This window comes from Halichoerus grypus, chromosome 7, assembly GCF_964656455.1.
Source record: "Halichoerus grypus chromosome 7, mHalGry1.hap1.1, whole genome shotgun sequence".
Taxonomy (NCBI): domain Eukaryota; kingdom Metazoa; phylum Chordata; class Mammalia; order Carnivora; family Phocidae; genus Halichoerus; species Halichoerus grypus.
Window position 1 is genome coordinate 62,469,356 of NC_135718.1, and position 19,069 is coordinate 62,488,424.

General features: G+C 38.5%; 1 protein-coding gene across 2 annotated transcripts in view; it reads right to left on the reverse strand.

Moving 5' to 3' along the window:
• The window catches only part of ARID5B (AT-rich interaction domain 5B), a 176,964-nt gene that overhangs the window by 133,441 nt on the left and 24,454 nt on the right, over positions 1-19,069 (reverse strand). For both annotated transcript variants that reach the window (XM_078077668.1, XM_036066734.2), the window contains exon 3: positions 12,598-12,823. In XM_078077668.1, coding sequence (XP_077933794.1) covers positions 12,598-12,823 — 226 coding nt within the window. The remainder of the gene's footprint in view (positions 1-12,597; positions 12,824-19,069) is intronic.

Genomic DNA, 19,069 nt, shown 5'->3' on the forward strand with positions numbered 1-19,069 from the left:
ACAATTAAGCAGGAAATGGTTTAAATTTTTACATGTATTGTATAAAAAAATTAAAGGGTTGCAGTCCCATCTTTTCCTTAAGTAGAGACAAATATAGTTATACTCTGAGAGTGGCAGGGACAGCTGAGATTCCTTTAGATGAGGACTACCAGCAAGGGGGAGGAATTAGAAGCCATGCTACATATGGAATGTGGGATTGAGGCTGTTGGTGTTTGAGCTGGGGAATGAAAAAGTGGGGGTGGGGACAACTCTTTTCAAATATTTGAAACACTATCAAGGAAAAGGAAAATTTGATTTGCTCTCTGTTGTTATAAGAATAGAATTAGTAACAATAGTATACCATGAATATAGTAGTTTGTACTATAAATCGTATGCATTTCAAACTTAAGTCATCAAAAATAATCATTTCTAACACAGAGATGGATCAAATATGGACCAGAACTGCCTCGTAAGGTAAAGAGTTCTCAATCATTGAAAATAGTAAAAGGTCAACTAATCAAGGTGTCAGCAGAAGACATTTAAGAAGTAGCAAGTGTAGGAAAGATGTCACAACTAGAATCTTATAACTAAATTATCAACCCTGAGATTTTATTATTCTATGAAATTGATCAATATCCCAAGGGCATGTGTGAGCTATTACAAATGTGTACCCAACATCCAATTTCCCTTTCCTTCCGAGAATGCTGTAGGATTATATATCCTAAACTCCTTGTATATCCTAACCTCCTTGAAGTAAGCCATGACCACGGAATTAATCTGAATGAGTAGTGAAATGTGAGTAGAAGCGATGTGTGTTCCTTCATGTTACTATCGAGTGTAAACATTTAAACTGTAGCGCTCAGCTCTCCACCTCTCGGTTCCCCTTCCTATAAGCACGAAGCACCAATGCGGAGCCAGCACATAGGGAAAATTTGTTTTGTAGAGTCCTGTACGCCACAGTGAACTGTGCAGAGGCAAAAAAAATAAGCCTTTGTTGTGTTAAGCCACTGAGATTTTGGAGATGTTTGTTACTGTAGCATAATTCAGGCTGTCCTGATGTCCATTTAAAATTCTTGTTCATGACCTCCAAGAGAAAACACACAAACCCATGGCCCTCACAGTGTAGTTGGGTTTCTTCTGGAATAATTAGGCACCTCAAGGACAAAGAGATCTCTAGGTTGGACCATTGTACAAACACACAAACACCAGACACCTACCTATATACACCTAATACACCACAAGATCAGCCAGGTGACAGCCACTGAAGCATCAGATGAGGGCAGTAATTCACACGTCTCACTTGTGATATCCCAACGTACATTTGAATTCCTGGCATCAAATATTTTCTAACCAATTAAGGATCGGCTGTGAATTATGATCTAAGGAAGTAAAAGCAGATGGTTTGCAGGACAATACACAGGTAAATTCTGACAAAAAGAATTAAATTTAAAGACATCACATTAAAAGCATTTCAAAATAACTCTTGAGGTTTTCTGGACCCCTAGAAAACTGGGATCATGACTTATTTAACCTTGAATCAACTTCGGTGCCTTATAATAGATAATCAAATGTTTATGAGTGAATCTCAATGAAGTCAGGTATTACTATGTCTATATCTTGGTATTCTTTTATGTTGCAATTGTCTATTTTACTTTCTGGGGGAGGAAACAGCATTTTGTAGGGTTTACTTTTCTAAAGGAAGGAGGAAAGGAAAAAAAAAACTGTTCTTGACTAAATGCTCCCACTGTGTGCTTGGTGATTCCTCATACGTGAGCGAATCTAATCTTCCCCAGTCCCGTGAGACAGGTATCGTTAACTCTGTTTCACAGATAAGCCATCAAAGCAGAATTACAATTTTTAAGGTCATACAGCTGATGGAGCAAAAATTTGAATCCAGGACTGTCTTATTTTAAAGTCCATGCTACAAAGGTTTAGCACAATGGTCAAAAAGAAGGCACCCTAAAATGGTAGCTTCTGTTTGCTCATTCTAAATCTTTGACTGAAAACATTAATACAAAACAATGTCAACTAAATAAGTGTTCTCAATTAAAAAAAAAAAAAAAGAAAAGAGAAAAGAAAAAAGAAACCTGTACAGGGGCTGCAAATGTGAGAAGCCTGTATTTACACACAAGCATCACGTGATGGGTAATTAGCCAGGTAACTATAGGTTTTTCTCTGCTAGAAAAGTATACGTTTCATCATGCTTTGAAATCTGCCTTATTATCAGCACTGCTATGAAAACAATGTTTTATTTCTTATTGAGTGAATAGGCCAGGCATGAAGCATTGTTTTTGTACGGCCTAATAGAATACTTTCTTTGTGAACCAAAGAAGCAGAATGGGTAGTTGGAAGGTGGAGAATATCCTCCATCATGATTAGCAAGTAACCATTTTAAGGGAGGCGAGGATTAAAACAGTGCAATTGCCTAGAATACGAAATATTAGATGTCATGCTAAAACCATCTCCTTAATAACCTGTCACCTAAAAAAAAAGACAGATTACGAACAAGCCGATAATAAGAAAGATAAGGCAGAGCAAGTCCAGTCTGGATTTGTTTATTTCCCTGCACATTTCTGTAACTGTTATAATCCTGAAACATGTAAAAGATTCCCTTGAGGAAGAGATGAATTAATAAGTGCCAGTATTAATACGCAAAATGTCTACACACCACAAACCCCTACGACAACACCCAAAACCCTCAGGCTAGCAGGCTAGCTTCGAGCACGTTCAAAATCTCTCCTAATGAGTTTCCCAGCATAAGTCTATAGATGGCTGGCTACAGATTAAGCCAAAATAGTTAAAAACGACATACTCCACCCCCCAGCCGCCCCCGCCCCCCAGGCATGTTGCTTCTCCTAGCAGGTACTGATGAGACCGCCCCTCCACTAGAGGGTGTCATGGTAGGAAGCGCGGAAAAGAAGTCAAGTCAACCACTGATCCCGGTTCGACTCAGAGCAGAGAACTCCAGAGATTTAGACGTTTAGAGGTTGATCATAAAAGTGGCATGTTTACTCAAACTAGTAGGTATGGCTTTGAAGTTAGAATGCCTACATGATAGACCGAAGACCGTTACGGGGAAGATAAGACAAACACGTAAGAAAAAAATACTGCCTTATATTGCTGGTTACAGAGTTAGGTGCTCGGTAGGTGGTAGGGACACTAAGTGTGTTAAGAGCTCCATAAGCAGGGAAAATCCTATGAGCGGAATGGCTGACGAGGGCTTCAGGGGCGTAACCTGCTAGTCTTAAAGAAAAGAGAGCATTTCTGCAGGTAGAGAGTCCTGGAAGGGGCATCTCAAGAATGAGTGAAGGCATGAGCCACTCAAAATGCACTGCAGAGATCGAGGGGCAGGAGGGTAGGTCCGTGTTGCTCAAGAGAAAGGAGACCAAGTAGTCAGACTAGTTAGACTAAAGCAGAAGGTTTACATAAAGGATAGGAGATAAGGTAGGGAGATAGGCGGTCTTAACATTCCGTGTGCACTTTGAGCCTGCAATTCCTCCTCTACAGATGTATAAGGAAATAGTCATGGATACGTGCAGAGCACCAAGAATTTTACCGAGTTTTAGGAAAACAGAAGCGACCGAAACATTCAACAATGTTCAACAACAGAAACACCTCTAGAGTGAAACATGACGCAGGCAGAAAGGAACAGTGTAGAGAGCATCTGAGGATACTGTCACGGAACATCTGTACAGAGCTACAACGGGGAGGCAAACATGAGATTTCATTTTTATGGGGGAAAAGTACATGCATATGAATTCTGGTCTCTGCACATATTATATACATTGGCACGTAGATCTGTCGAAGCGTTAACAACAGTTACTTCTGGATGGGAGGAAAAGAAGCAACGTACATTTTTCTGCTTTTTGTTTGCAAGGCCCACATTTTGTAATATGAACATGGATAGCATTGGTAATGAAAACAACACCAATTAAAGTTATTTCATAAAAAAGAAAAGCAATGGAGGCTGGCGTAATCACTGGATGCTGGCCTACTTTTGTACTTTATCCGCTAGGCATGAGGCTACGGAAGGTGCGGGGAGGGGACGGGGGCTACAGGCTGAAAGCCAATATTTTAAAAAAGGGTCAGAAGTATAAAAATGTTAGACATTATCAAAAATTTTAGAACGCAAGTGGAGAGGTCCAAAGGGAGAAAGGTGGAGGCAAGGCATGGCTCTGGGATTTTGGGGGAGAACGAAGAGATGTCACTTCACCCCAGCACACTAACCACTAACAGAAAACACACACGGGCAGGCCAGTCAGGAAACCCCAAAATGGCAGGACTATTTGCTCAGCCCCTACTGCGCACGAAGCACTTCAGAAAGGCTTCGCAAACCCACCAATATTCCTCCCTGTCCTAAATAAATATATTTATTAAAATGGGGTAAAAGTCCAAACCTCGGCTTTTTCTCTGCAGTGACCTGTGCAAACTATAGACCTAAACACATAATGCTGGAGGACAGAAGAGGGGTGAATCTTTGACATTTAGGAAAATTAATGTTTTGCAATAAAACCTCACATCTGAAGTACTCTAAAAGATAAATGAGCTGTTTGGGAGAATCAGCGTCAAGACTAAAGAGAATTAAGCCTAAACGCCCAAATCAAATATCTGCTCACAAAACCCTCTGGAAAAGTCACAGCAATTCACATGTAGGATGTATGTGCTTTGTGTTGCAAGGTGATGCCATCAGATAACAGCTATAATAATGGCCTACAGTCAGTAACCATGCAGTGGCTCAAGAGATGAGAGGTGGAGAGCAAACAAAAACATTTTAGAGTTACAATGATAGGAGAAAAGCATTATGCATCTCCAACCGGGAGGGGAGCTCTTGAATCAAACCATGTTTTTCAAGCACCTCTGAGGCACGGAGTCAGTGTTGCACTTCTCCCACCAAATGCATATAGAATTATTGCTCCATGGGGCGCCTGGGTGGCTCAGTTGGTTAAGCGACTGCCTTCAGCTCAGGTCATGATCCTGGAGTCCCGGGATCGAGTCCTGCATCGGGCTCCCTGCTCGGCAGGGAGTCTGCTTCTCCCTCTGACCCTCCCCCCTCTCATGCTCTCTCTCTCTCATTCTCTCTCTCAAATAAATAAATAAAATCTTTAAAAAAAAAAAAAAAGAATTATTGCTCCAAGTTCGTCAATCTATGATACCAGAAATTTATGAGCTTGCAAGAAGCTAAGGCTGTCAAAAGACTTTTTCCTATGGACCCCAGGTATGTAACCAGGAACTAAAGGTGATATCTATCTATCTATCTATCTATCTATCTATCTATCTATCTATATCTGAGCAAAGGACTCAGACCACACCTGGATTTCTTCCATCTTTGGTTATCTTCCCATCAGCTGGTAACCACCACAGGTAGTTCATTATGAAATTAACATTTCTCATTGATGAAGCTAAAACAAAATTACGGGTTGATTGCTTTCTCCATCATGGTCTTTTTATCATAGAAATGACCATAGAGTACCTGACTAAAGACAAAATACCAGAAAAACAGAAAATGAAAACAAACAAAAAAGCCAGAACAGCTAGAGTCCAGGAGGAGGATGATGTATTCAACTAACACATATGATAACTTAGGGAATACTTGTTGGTCTTTATCTTATTTGATCGGAGCAGGTTAAACAAGCTGGACACCATGCTGGTATTCAACTGTGGACCTTTAATGAGGCAAAAACCAGCTGGGGCAAGTAGTCCCTTAAATGCTATAATACAACTACAGGAACCACAGAAGCTAGAAAAGCATAGCATTGGTATTGAGCCACAGAGACTGCCGCCATATTAGTTGACAACGATTTTCATTTGATAATAGTCTACATTTAATGCTAGTTTAAAAACAAAAAACCCAGGTAACTGAAATTCAGGAGTAGTGGCTGAATAACAATGAATAACTCTTTGTGCTCTGAGAATTAGAAATCCAGGCCATACAGCTGGAGAGAAGAAGAGAGCCATACTTTAGTCAGTGTCATGATCTACCTGGAGGCTGTCCAGATGGAGGGACGGGTATCACAGTCCCTCTTCCACAGGAAGCTGTTCCTCATTTGGGTCTAGGTTTCTCAGCACAGACGAGCTCATAAAATATGAATGGGTAAGCAGGTGTAAAAAGAACACCCAAAATGGATCCTAAGATGAGTAACCAGGATGGTGAGGGATTTTTTAAAACCACGTCCTGGGGAAGAATTGAAAGAACTGGGATTGTTTAGGCAAATAAAAAGAGGATTGAGGACTATTTCAAGGAAAGGGGATTAGAAACATCAACTGTACCAATGTCCAGCCTGACAACTCTCTGAAGAGCTTGAAAAAAGCATGAGTTTCTTGCCTTGTTCATGCATTGTAGTCAAGAGGTGAATACTGGTAACCTGAATACTAAAAATAACACCGAAACTTCCAATTTCACATTTCCCCCCCACTTCTGCCCTGACATCTCCAATTCTAAAAGAATAAACTCTTAAATTCTACTAACTTCTCTTCTGTTGACTATCCATCTTCAGTCCACTATCAAAAGAAAATAGAATATGGAATCCTAAAATGCATTCATTACTCTAGAAAACACCAGAAGATCCACAAGTCAACAGAAATTCCAAACGAGAGGGTCTTAACTTGGAATGCGCCATCATGAGTGATGGCAAGACAAGTATCCAGACAGCAATATCCATGACCAGCTGCCGACTGGCTCACACATGCGTGGATTTTGCCGACTTGCTTTCCAGCAGGAACAGCCGAGATGGCTGAGTGCAGACAAAATACACGATTGTCATTTTTTCAAGACACTTCTTACACACGCATTCTACCATTATTTCAGGACAATGTTCAACTGTTTGATTACATGGGCAAATAAATAACCTCCCTGATCTGTTCCCAGATCCTTAGAAAAGTTGTTCTAAAGCTTTGAATGTCTGGGATACAGACTCTGGGAAAGGTGAACATACTCCTGTCAAAGGTCCTTTGGACTCTCAATTTACAATCACATGAAGCAACCTCACGAAGAAACAGCCATGTTGGCCCTTGGACAGCATACTTCAGTGTTAACTATGCCACGGTGAGCTTCTTTAAAGAATGTGTGGCTCACACAACAATACCATCAGAGGGCCTTGTGAGAAAATCCTTTGGAAAGTACCTTTAAAAATTTTTTATAAGCTCCATGGGTAATTGATTTCTATTTTGAACTCAAAGATTCTATAAAGGCCAGATTTGTTTCAGTGAAGAGGCCCTTCTGTAGGGATTCCTCACGATATTCATGAATAGAATAATTCAACAATATATCATCTAAGAAATTTCACAAATTTCTACCTTAAGGAAAATAGTACAGCTAACCCAGCAATGAAGTTAAAATATAAACACCAAATAAACTCACAAGACTGTTTAATATACATACAAAGTTTACATCTAGGAAGGAAGGAAGGAAGGAAGGAAGGGAAGAAGGAAGGAGGAAGGAAAGGACTGTCCTAATAAAGCATGTCTTCAATCCTAGTAAGTTCATTAGATGTATCAGGTGAAAAATCCTCATTATGATAAACTGTCAGCACCTTAGCATGCTTCTTACTGGAGACATTTAAACTGTTTTCTTCAATGCAGAGTGAGAATCCTACCCACATCCACACCCCAGGAAGCAGTTTGACATATCAAACTCAAAAATGACCTGAAATAACCATTTGAAATACAGGGCCTCCAGAATTTCCAAGCAAAGACTATAGTCAATTTCTTTTTTTTTTTTTTTTAAAGATTTTATTTATTTATTTGACAGAGAGATAGAGAGCACAAGTAGGCAGAGAGGCAGGCAGAGGGAGAGGGAGAAGCAGACTCTCCACTGAGCAGGGAGCCCGACGTGGGGCTCGATCCCAGCACCCTGGGATCATGACCTGAGCCGAAAGCAGCCACTTAACCGACTGAGCCACCCAGGTGCCCCAAGTCAATTTCTAACTAAAAGTACTTGAGAAGTCACTGACACGACTGGCCACTCCTGGCCCAGCTTGTTTTGACAAAATTTTCAAGAGGAAAAAAGTTCTACAACATATAAATATACCTATCTATATGTAAGGAACCATATAAAACATATGTATGATATATTTTATATTTAATATGTAATATACATATAAAATATCATTTTATAGTATATATATATATATATATATATTCAGGAGGATTTTAATAATAGTCTTCTATTGAGGCAGATAATAATGAAAGTAAACCCTGCCCTCAACACTAGACCGTGTGATTAGGAAAGTTCAAAAGGGACAAATAAACTAAAATACTGCATAGCTCCCTATCATACAAAACCTCCTTCTGATAGTAACATGCTGATCATACTAGGACTTCAGTATCACAAATGCTTCCATTGACACTAACTAATTATTCCTCAGTTGATCTTCTCAAACACCGAGTGAGATAAAGCAGGGTATACACTATTACACCTATTTTACACCCAAGGAACCTAAAGATGTAAACATACAGTGACTGTTCCAGGAAGTGACAGATCTCCAGGACAGGTGGAGCCAAGAGTCTCCTGACCTCCTGCCCACTGCGCTTTCAACACCATCATGCTGTCTTATTCCCCAGAGTACAACAAAATCCGAGCAGCAGAAGGGACAGGGGAAGCCACACTTTTCCAGTCTGATGGGCCTTCAGAAACAGAAATTGAACCAAGGGAACCCCCATCATTAAATTCAGCTGTACCCACACCCACATCCTTTGGTCTCTTTTCTCAATTTCAGCTCAGACGCTTCTGTCTTTTCTTTCTTTTTCTAGAGACACATTTGGAGATGAAACCATTCATAACTGCCCATCCACAGACACTTTGTGGCAGCATAATTGACAATGAGTCTGCTGCAAAAAAATGAAAATGCTGTTTTAATAACCTTGGCCTAAAATACATTCTGTTGTATGCCTCAAAGGGTTTCAATAAAAAGTCAACCTGTAGAGACATATTTTCTTGGCTTAAACAACAATCCAAAGCATATAAATGTAGTCCAACTATAATGACATATTTATAGGCCAATAAAGCTTACACTGCAGCTTTCATACTTCACTTAAAGGAACTCTGTAAGAAGCAGTGTTATATAAAATAATTTGATTTTTTCCCCCAAACTATAGCCCAAGGAATAAAAAAATGCAAGTTTGCTATGTTTAACTGATAGTGTTTATATTCCTTAGTTGCTAAAAATTTTGTAAAATGAAATAATTCTTCATTTGACGACTTCCAACTGCCATACCAAATATGGGTCTCAAGTCCACTTTATTACAAAAGCTAAGTACTGTAATTCTAAAGACAAAAATAAATAACTAGAAGCTTGTATAGTGAATGATTTAATCAACCCGATTCTTCTGGAAAAACAGGTTCCTGTGTTCGTTATGCTTATGAATAATACATTCCTCAACCCTCCTATTTTAACATAGCTCGTTTCTCTCTTTTTTTTCTTTTCCTATAAACTTCAGTATGAAACAGTCTGAGAGAAGGTAAAATACCTCACCGAGTAAAGTCACAATTTGAATTGGTTTCATAGTTAACTTTCTTTCTTTGAAAAGGACAAAGAGGAGGAAAGGGGACGAAGTCATTCTAACACATCTCAGGAGTGTTTTTGAAGATTATTGGTTTTCCCACTATCTAGATGTGTCATTTTCGTCACCAGTCATTTTGAATCTTAAACGAAAACTGCACAGATTTGTAAAAAGCAAACATGATACCCACAAATATTGTCCTTGAAGGGGCAGGGGATAAAAAACATAAGAGCTGTGTTTCGAATCAGAGCAGTTATTGGAAGCTGCCATTTGGGGCAGAGTTTCTCTTTGCGGAGTATTAATTTGTTGGCAGACACACATTTGTGAGAACATTCTTGTTTTTTTACTCTTCAGAGAGAGACAGGAAGTGACACAAACTGGGATTAAAGGGAACTCATTCTACCTAAACATTGAGCAAGAAGAGTTCTTTAATTAGCTTTTAGATGGCAAAATCCCTTCTTTAAGAGTCAACCTAATTATTTTGTCGTTATTGATGTTTTAACGTGATGAAATACTTTGGTTAAAAACATAACGTATTGGAGTTTTATTTTAGCCACAAGAAAGGTGAGATCTTTCCCTTCTTTGCTGACTTCCACCAGAAAAAAAAAAAAAAAGAAAAAGAGGGGGGTCTTAAATAATCTCAGAGTTCATCTTCTTTCTTTGGTAAGAACAATGAGGAGTTGGAAGTGTTCTACAGAAGGAAAAACCTAATAAGTGTGTGAACTTCCATTAACAATGTGGTATTGGAAGTGGTTTCAGTGTGGCCAAGAGAAAGAGAGATAAGAAAACCACTGTGTAGAAAGAAAAGTACAGACAACAAATATTTTGATGTTGCAGACAGAGAAAGGAAGAGGTTGAAGAGAAAGTTGCTGGGACAGGAATGCGTACAGCAAATGACACCCCCTATCTCCCCAATATAAATCCTAACAATGTAGACTTGTAAACCTTAGATCAGGCAGATAATGGAAACTCATTACATTAAGGAAAGTTTTTGTTTCTCTTTCCACATTATTACAACACAGTGTGCATTCCAATTACAAAAGCTATTTGTCTCAAATTCCCCACAGTTCATACCAACTGAGTAGAATTTCAAGGCCCCAAATACTATCCTTAAAGGGGTATTTTACATTTAAAAAAAAAAAAAGAAAGAAAAAGCACATGGTATTTCTTGTTCACCAGAAGAGAGCCTCCCCATCCAATCTCCTGTTGATTATTTTCCCTTCCTCAGCACTAACTGTAGTTCTGTTTCCCAAATGAGACCAAAAAAAAAAACACCAAAAACCAAAATCAGAATCACCTGGAAAGTCCTTTATCAGTCCACATTCCTTGGCCTTGCCTCAATCCCACTGAATGAAGAATCTGGGGAAGCTGGACTTAGCAATCAGCATTATATTTAAAATTTCCCTACTGAGTTCAATGAACAACTAGATTTAAAAACCACTAAGTACTTTGAATATTCACTATAAATCAATTTCTTCTGAAATCAATTATTAAAAAGTAGATCATGGACATTTTTTAGAATTCAGTGAGATCAAACCCTCTAAATCTTTTGATAGAATTAAGAGATTGAGTTTCTCTTCAGATTCATTAATAAACTATCAATTTTAAACAGAAAACAACTCTGCTATAAATACTTTTGTTTATATGTGTGACATCAAGCTTAACCATCTACACATCCTTTTGTCCCCCATGGGTTTCCTGTTTAGTTTTTTTACTAGTAACAGTATATTCCATAACTAAAAAAAAAAAAAAATCAAACAAACAAAAAAACGCTTTAATGTTAGGGAAAATACAAGACAACAGCAATACAACTTAGAGCATACATTAGGAAAGTAATACAAGAGATGTATTATTCACCATTATGATATGTCAGAAGACTAGTCACTGTGTTTTCATGAAATTAGGGAGTGTAACAGCATATATAGGAAATATAGTAAAAAAACAATTTCGGGGCTTTAAAATAAAACCACCAGATTAATAATTTTCCCTACGTGTACACATGACAGTCAGGCTGCCATGTCCAAAATATTACCGCCTGACATCTACCAAAAGATGACAGGAAACTGTTAGTCGTTGACTCAAATTGCAAGAAAATATTAATATGATTCCCAAAGTACAGTACAGCTCATCACAAATCAGAATCACACCGAAGACAGTTACGGCTGTTATGCAGTCTCTTTATGCCAATTAAGTAAATAGTCTAGGTTGGTTGTAATAGTTAAATCCTAGGCTGAAAAAAACAGGAAGTTGTCACATTAAGGCATAAAATAGGGCTATGAACATCAGCATTGCGCGAGAATGAAAGAAAAAGATGCCTTAATATGTTAAAAGTGAAGTTCCTCTTTGCCTAAAGAGGAAACAACTAGTCTAACTCAGAGGTCAACAACTTTGGTCTTGAGCAATGCTAGGAGAATAAGTCAGTGAATGCCACAGGGAGATACAAACAGAAGGGGGAGAAAAAAAAAGAAAAGGTCACAAAAAGTCTCTGGAGACGAAAGTGTTAAGTTAAAGCAACAGAATTACTTAGGAAGCCCCTCGCGTACACCAATCCTCCCTGTGCTAAACCGTTTATATCTTAAATCTCAGTGACGTGTTAAAGTGCCCATCTTTTTCAGGTGGGGAAACTGAGGCTAGGAGGTTAAACAATTTGACATTGCTCTCCTGCTCCACATTAAGTAACTCCTCTCTCTTCTTCGCTCTGTTTTCCACCCAATGTAAACAAACACATGAAATTCTGACATGGTGTTAATAGAGGTCATACTATCTCCTTAGAACAAATATTTAAACTCTTCATTAATTCAGTCTCAGGCACCCTAATGAAGTCTTATGCCTTCACACCAACGGGAAGCTGCCTAAGGCCATGTGTTATATCACCCAGTTCCTGGCACGGGGCTTCACACGGAGAAGGCCCTGCGATCTGGCAGCCAGCATCCATCCCTTACACACCCAGACAATCTGTCCATACATATTCCCAGGATACTTTGAGGTCAAAGAAATTTTATATCTATATAAAATTATCTATATGACAGGGTTTCCAGAAAGGTCTGTGAACAACAACAACAACAAAGTAGGTTACTGTATACGCCCACACATGCGATTTGAAGTACAAATTATATTTACCAAGGTCAGCCTTTTCCTTGAGGACATCTTTGAAGTTGAGTCCACTGTTGAGGGTTGACTGCCGGTACTTCAGCAGAGCTTCCTTCTGTCCGTTCCTCCCCAAGGCCGAGGTTTTCACGGAGCCAGCTTGGAGGCCACATCTCCACTTGGAGAAATCAGAGTGTACCCACTTGACCAGGTCTTCAAGCTTCACAATTACCTTTTCGGAAACAGCAATGACTTCATCCTACAAGAGGTGGTCAGGGAAGAACAAAACATTATTGGTGCCTGGGAGGCAAATGATAAATTTTCAACAAAGCCCTTCTGAAATACCATTTGAGTGGTTTAACTTTATGCAAGCAGACAATGGGCTTGTTGGTGACAGAGAATCTTCAATAATTCACTTCAAGGGTTTTTCACTGCTAGCTGTCTAGTTGAAAAATAATGTAGAAGATCTATTTGTTATACGGTAAGAAAGTGCCCCAAAATTGGGCAGTAATTCTGATAGCCATTTTTAATGCTAGGTGCCAAAGCCCACTCTGCCCATCTAACCACTCGCTCGGGTGAAAGCTAATTTTTAGGTGCAGTTAATTGCAAAAGTAAAAAGTGAGAACTAGGTGACTAATGGTTAGCCTGTCTCTATATAAATGGTCTAAGTAAATCTGGGATTCTTGGAACTCTGACTCACCCCCAAATTCCTATGTTTATGGTACATTTTCCCTTGGCTTATACACAAATATTGAATTTAACTTTTGTCCTAAAAATTAAATAAAACTGTGATGTAATCCCAAAAGAAATACTTCATAAATGTTATGTGCTTCCCACTGAAAGAAACTTACACATTCTCATGTTTCTTAAAAACTTTGTAAGTTGAGAAATGAACTGATTTTTTCTTTTAATACATATGGGGTAAGGGGAGAGAGGGTGAGCGAGGAGAAAGCCTTTGAATCTAAGAAAAGTAGTTGAAACTTAAGTTTCTCGTATGGATCATAAATTTGAATTTTAAGCATCTCTAATTGCTTCCAGGAAACAACCAACTTTTCTGACTCAGAATTAATCCGGCAAGATATTTAATAGATATCCATCCATGGAGCAAAGGAGGGCCTCTCTTACCCGAAGATTCTTTGGAAAAGGCTTAAGAAGATCATCTCACTGGGTTTTAAGTTAAATTATTTGAAGCATTTGACATTTCAACTTGAACTGACTTTTTTCATTTCTTTTACTTCACATTTCTGAAGAAAGCTTAGCTGTGAAAACCCCTAAGCTTACAAAATCTTAGAAATATTTTTGACAAACAACAACAGGAAGATGTCTCTAAGCTACTAAACAAAAGGAATTCACAAGTGATTTTGGCTAATTTTGCTGTTAAACATGACTCCTTCCTCCTCCTCCCCCACCTACACACACACACACACACACACACACACACTTACACAGAGTACTGCACATGCTACTCCAAAGCAAACAAAAAAGGGTTTATTAAGATCAGCTTCACACAATAAGAAACCCTGGATTTAGTTTTTAAAATTATTTTAAGGTAGGATCTAAAATTTCACTTTTCCTCATCCAGTTCCAAGCTGCTTCTGAGAACAAAGTTTGTTAGGCAGCAACAAAATAAATACTCTATCAAAAATGAAAAGTAAAACTTTCGTAATGGAGTCCATTCTCTTATCATGATTAAATATGAACTTCCACTGAATGGGACCCAAAGTGGAAACTGTTTTTATCCTCTGCTCAAGAAAAAAAAAATTCAGTACTTTATAAACAATGGAGCATATTACAAAGTACCATTTCAACGGATGATTTCACTCAGATTCACTACACCATCCTCTTGAAATAAAAGATCTGTCGTTGTCACGCATTTTATAGCTATTACATGGTGATTATTAAATGTCAGAATGAAAATTCAGGCTGGGTATTGTTTCAAAGCATATGGGAACAGCTTCTGGACAGGGCACAACAGAAATCAAGTTTAGAATATGCTGGAAAATAATTAAGTATCATGGTATATAAGTCTCAACATTAGCAAAGATGGAATTTGGCAACAATGTTACCAAATATGGTTCCTTAGACGAGACCAGTTTGGAGATGAGTGTTATTTTCGAATAGCTCTAACTATGATCAAATGATTATCATTTCAATTACCAGTTGCTTCAGATCTTTTCCAAGAAATGGCATGACTAGCCCTGGCTGGCTTACAGCGCCCGCCAAACAAATAGTTTATTAACCAAGAGAAAATACAATCCTTATGATGTCATTGATGAACAAACCCATCCTTCAAGATTCAGTCTATAGATTTTGTCCTCCCTCCTTTTCTCTCTCTCAGAAGCAGACTTCATGAATATACACCCATACATGAAAACAAATGCAGGGTTTCACATAAACTCGCATAAGCCATAAACCCAAGTTTGGATGAATTGTGCAACCACCAGTATGTTTTACTGTGGATTCACAGAGAAACTGGCCTTGCAACATTGTCAAATGCCAGGATTTAGAAGGAAATCTGATAAGCGGAGGAGGGGAAGCAACAAACCAACCCAAAAAACAAAACAGCCAACATATATATAGAAAATGTCTCAGGAAACATTGCTTTGTACACACAATGGCACAAATCACATGTTCATATTTACTATTCTGAGCAAGCGTTGACTAAAGTTCCTAATACTCGCCGTTCCTGGGCAAGCTTCTATGTCTAAGAAAAGAATTACAATAAGCTCATCTCATGATTACATTAGCTCTCTGCAAACCAAGAATTAGCACTGGATAAATATTGCTGATTTACTCTACTACAACACAAAAGGAACACAAAGAAATACACTTTGTTATTCTCGTAATGTACCTTGGCTTTTCAATTAACCCAGCTCCCTAGCACTATTTATGGAGGCTGTGTTGAGAGGCTATCGAAGTCCAGATCCCTTTTGCCACTGTTTTAAGTGGCTTGTTTCTGTAGTTTGGATTTTGTGTCTACCACTGTATAAAAACAGCTCATGCCATCCCGGAACCCTCTCTGTCAGAGGAAAGTATCTAGCTATGAAGTCACAAATTAGCCTGTGTATTGCTGGCCTCCCCACGTGTTCTAAAAATTGGGAAACTTCACACAAGGTCTCTAGACTTCTGTCTTTTCATAAAATAAAATAAAAACAAAATAGTAAAATAAAATAAGATAAAATAAAATAAAAAAGAGGTATCTGCCAATAAACAAAACAGAAACAAAAACAGTTGAAAGTGGTTGCTTTCTTTAGATAAGAAGGGAGATCTCTAGTTTACGGGTGACCCATCACTCCCTACTACTGCCTTATAGTCAGTCGATGTTTCCCTCACCTGCCTGGCCCCCTGGGGCTGCTGGCCAGCAGGTAAACATGCACACCCTGATTTGGTCCACCTCCTTCACATTATTGACGAGGACAGTGAGGTTCAATGACATAGCCTCGTACCACCTTCTGATAGAACCGGGACACGCCTCCAGGTTTCCTATCTGCCAACATAGCATTCATCCTGGACTCTGAAGCCTTTGCCTGGGTTCGAATCCCAGGCCTGCAATTTACACTGTGAAGCACAGGGAAACTTCTTTAACCTCCCTGTGCTTCCATTTTATTTAATGTATTTTTTTTTAAAAAAGGACAATAAGACTACCTCTTATGGTAATTGCGAGGATTAAATGGGCTAACATAAATGAAGTGGGATGTCAGAGTTAGCGACACGTTCATTGTCATGAGTCCTCCGCTCTGATGTTTTCCAAAGTGTACCATGCAGAGATGAGTGTAGATGGTTCACGGGTAAACTTTTTTTTTTTTTTTAAAGTTACTCATTGCTTATTTATTTTTGTGGTTACTTTCCATTTATGGGAAAGTGGTACTGGTTTTCCATTTATAGGAGATTTAGAAAGTTTCCTCTTTAAATAAATTTAAGTTAAAAAAATAGGCCAATTTGAACAAAACCATTAAGTAAACACAGGACATGTGGGTATGGCAAAAAAAAAAAAAAGATAAAAGACAAGATACTATGAAAAGGACTGAAATTTGGGACAGTGTATTATGTCAGTGGTTCTCGAAGTGTAGTCCAGGAACCCTGGGGAATCCCCAAGATTAGTTCAGGTGGTCCATAGAAGCAAAACAAAGATCATAATAATACTAAGACATTATTTGCTTTTTTCAGTCTTATTTTCTTTCAAGTGTATAGTGGGGTTTTCCAGACACTATATGACATATGGTAAGGCAGGAGAGTAAATGCAGAAGCAGATATGAGAACCCAGCTGTCTCTATTAAGCTAGACAGTCAAGAGCTTATAAAAATGGAAAACAATGCTACTGTTTTTACTGATTTTTTTTGTTTTTCAAAATATGGTTAATTTTGATAAAAATGTAGCACTTATATAATGGGTTTATATTGCTATTTTCATTTTTTAAATTAACTTACAGTAAAATTTCCTGTTTTGATGTACAGTTCTATGAGTTTTAACACATGGCAACCACTGATACGTTCTTGCTATCGAGTTCTCTTTTCCAAATGTCATATAAATTGAATCATACCATCTGAAATCTTTTGAGACTGTTTCTTTCACTCAGCGTAACGCCTCTGAGATACATCCATGTTGCTGCATGTATCAAAAGCTTGTTCCTTTTCGCCGCTGAGTACTACCTCCCATGACGTGGATGTGTCACAAGATTGTTTCTCCATTCACCCACTGAGGGACACTGGCTTGTTTTCAACTTTGGGGGACTACAAATAGAGCTGCTGTAAACATTCACATCAAACTTTTTCTGTGAACAGACATTTTCAATTCTCTAGAACAAAAACTCAGAAGAGGGACTGCTGGGTAAGTGTCTATCTAATTTTGCAGAGACCGTTTCCCAGAGGGGCTGTACCATTTTGCACTCCCACCAGCAAGGGAGGAGAGTTCCAGTTGTTTCTCTTCCTTGCCAGTACTTGATACGGTTTTTGTTTATTAACTTATTATTGCCACTCTAATATGTATGGAGTGGCTTCTCATCATGTTTTAAATTTTCATTTCCCTAACGACTAATGATGTTGAACATCTTTTCAGGTGTTACTTTTTCATCCGTATATCCTTTTTGGTGAAGCACATGTTGAAGTCTATGGCTCATTTCTCAAATTGGGCTGTTTGTTTTCTTACCATTGAGTTTTGAGAGTTCTTGTGTCTACTGAATACAGGTCTTCTGTCAGATACGGGATTTGGAAATATTTTCTCCCATTCTGTGGCTGTCTTTTCATTTTCTTAACAGTGTCTTCAATAAAACAAAAGTTTTAAATTTTTGATCAAGTCCAATTTGATCAGTTTTTTTCTCCTTTCAATTGTGGCTTTACTCTTGCACCTATGAGTTCTTTGCCTAATGCCAGGTCATAAGCACTTTCTCCTATGTTTCCTTCCCAAAGCTGTGTAGCTTTACATTTAGAAGTATGATCCATTTTGACTTAATCTTGTATAAGGTTTGTGAGATTCAGCTCGACATTCATTTTTTTCTACATATGGATGTCATATTGTTTTTATTTTTAAATGAGTTACCAAGTACTTTAGATTATTTTTCAGTTTTAATTTATAATGCAGTAAATATCAATAGATATAACCCATATAAACAAAAGCTCTTTGGCATCCTCAATAATTTGAGTGTAAAGGGTCCTGAGTCCAAAAACTTCGAGAACCATTGTATTATATCATGAAACCAAGACCTTTTCTTATTCTTCATTTTCTTTGACCTCTTAGTGGCATTTGATAACGAACAACCCGATCTTTGACAAAACTCTCGCCCTTATTAAGAATTATGAAGCGTCTGAGATTTTGCTCTCTTCCCAAACTTACAAGTTGGCCTGCCACAATTCTACGGATGCTGGCAGAGGACACAAGACTCCTGGTCAGAGACAAAGAATGGTTTATTGTTCACAGCAACAGCTGCAGTCAAAGTATCATGTTCGTGTTGTTTCTTCAATACCTAATTCCCAAAATGAGATGCAAAGAGGGCGAGCTGACATGTGCACGTGAAGTGGGGTGCATTATAGGAGTAGGACCCTGAGTGCAGGGAACCCAAATCTTTAATACTGATCAGTAATCACGCCTGCCCTTTGTTCTGGAGAAAGAAACTTGCTCTGTCTTCCAAAGCTGTTCACTAGCTAAGCATCCTTATCCCCACCATTTCCCCGCCTTCCCTTACAGCCAGGTGCAGCCACGTGACCAAGTTCTTACCAAAAAAAATATGAGTATTAGTGACATGTGCCACTACCAGGTCATGGCCTTAAAGGGAATGGAAACGCCTTTGGACAATACACATGAGGACAAATGTCTCAGGAGAAAAAGACAGAAGGAGCTGGGTCTCTAGGCAACCTCATGTGCAGAGCCACCTTACTAGGCCTGAACCATCCACCCGTAGGCTGTGACACAAGAGAGATTTTGAACTCCCGACTACAAGCAATTTTAATTCTGGGTCTCTCTGACACACAGATAATCCTCTATCTTTATAAATACATCATTCCTCAGGAGA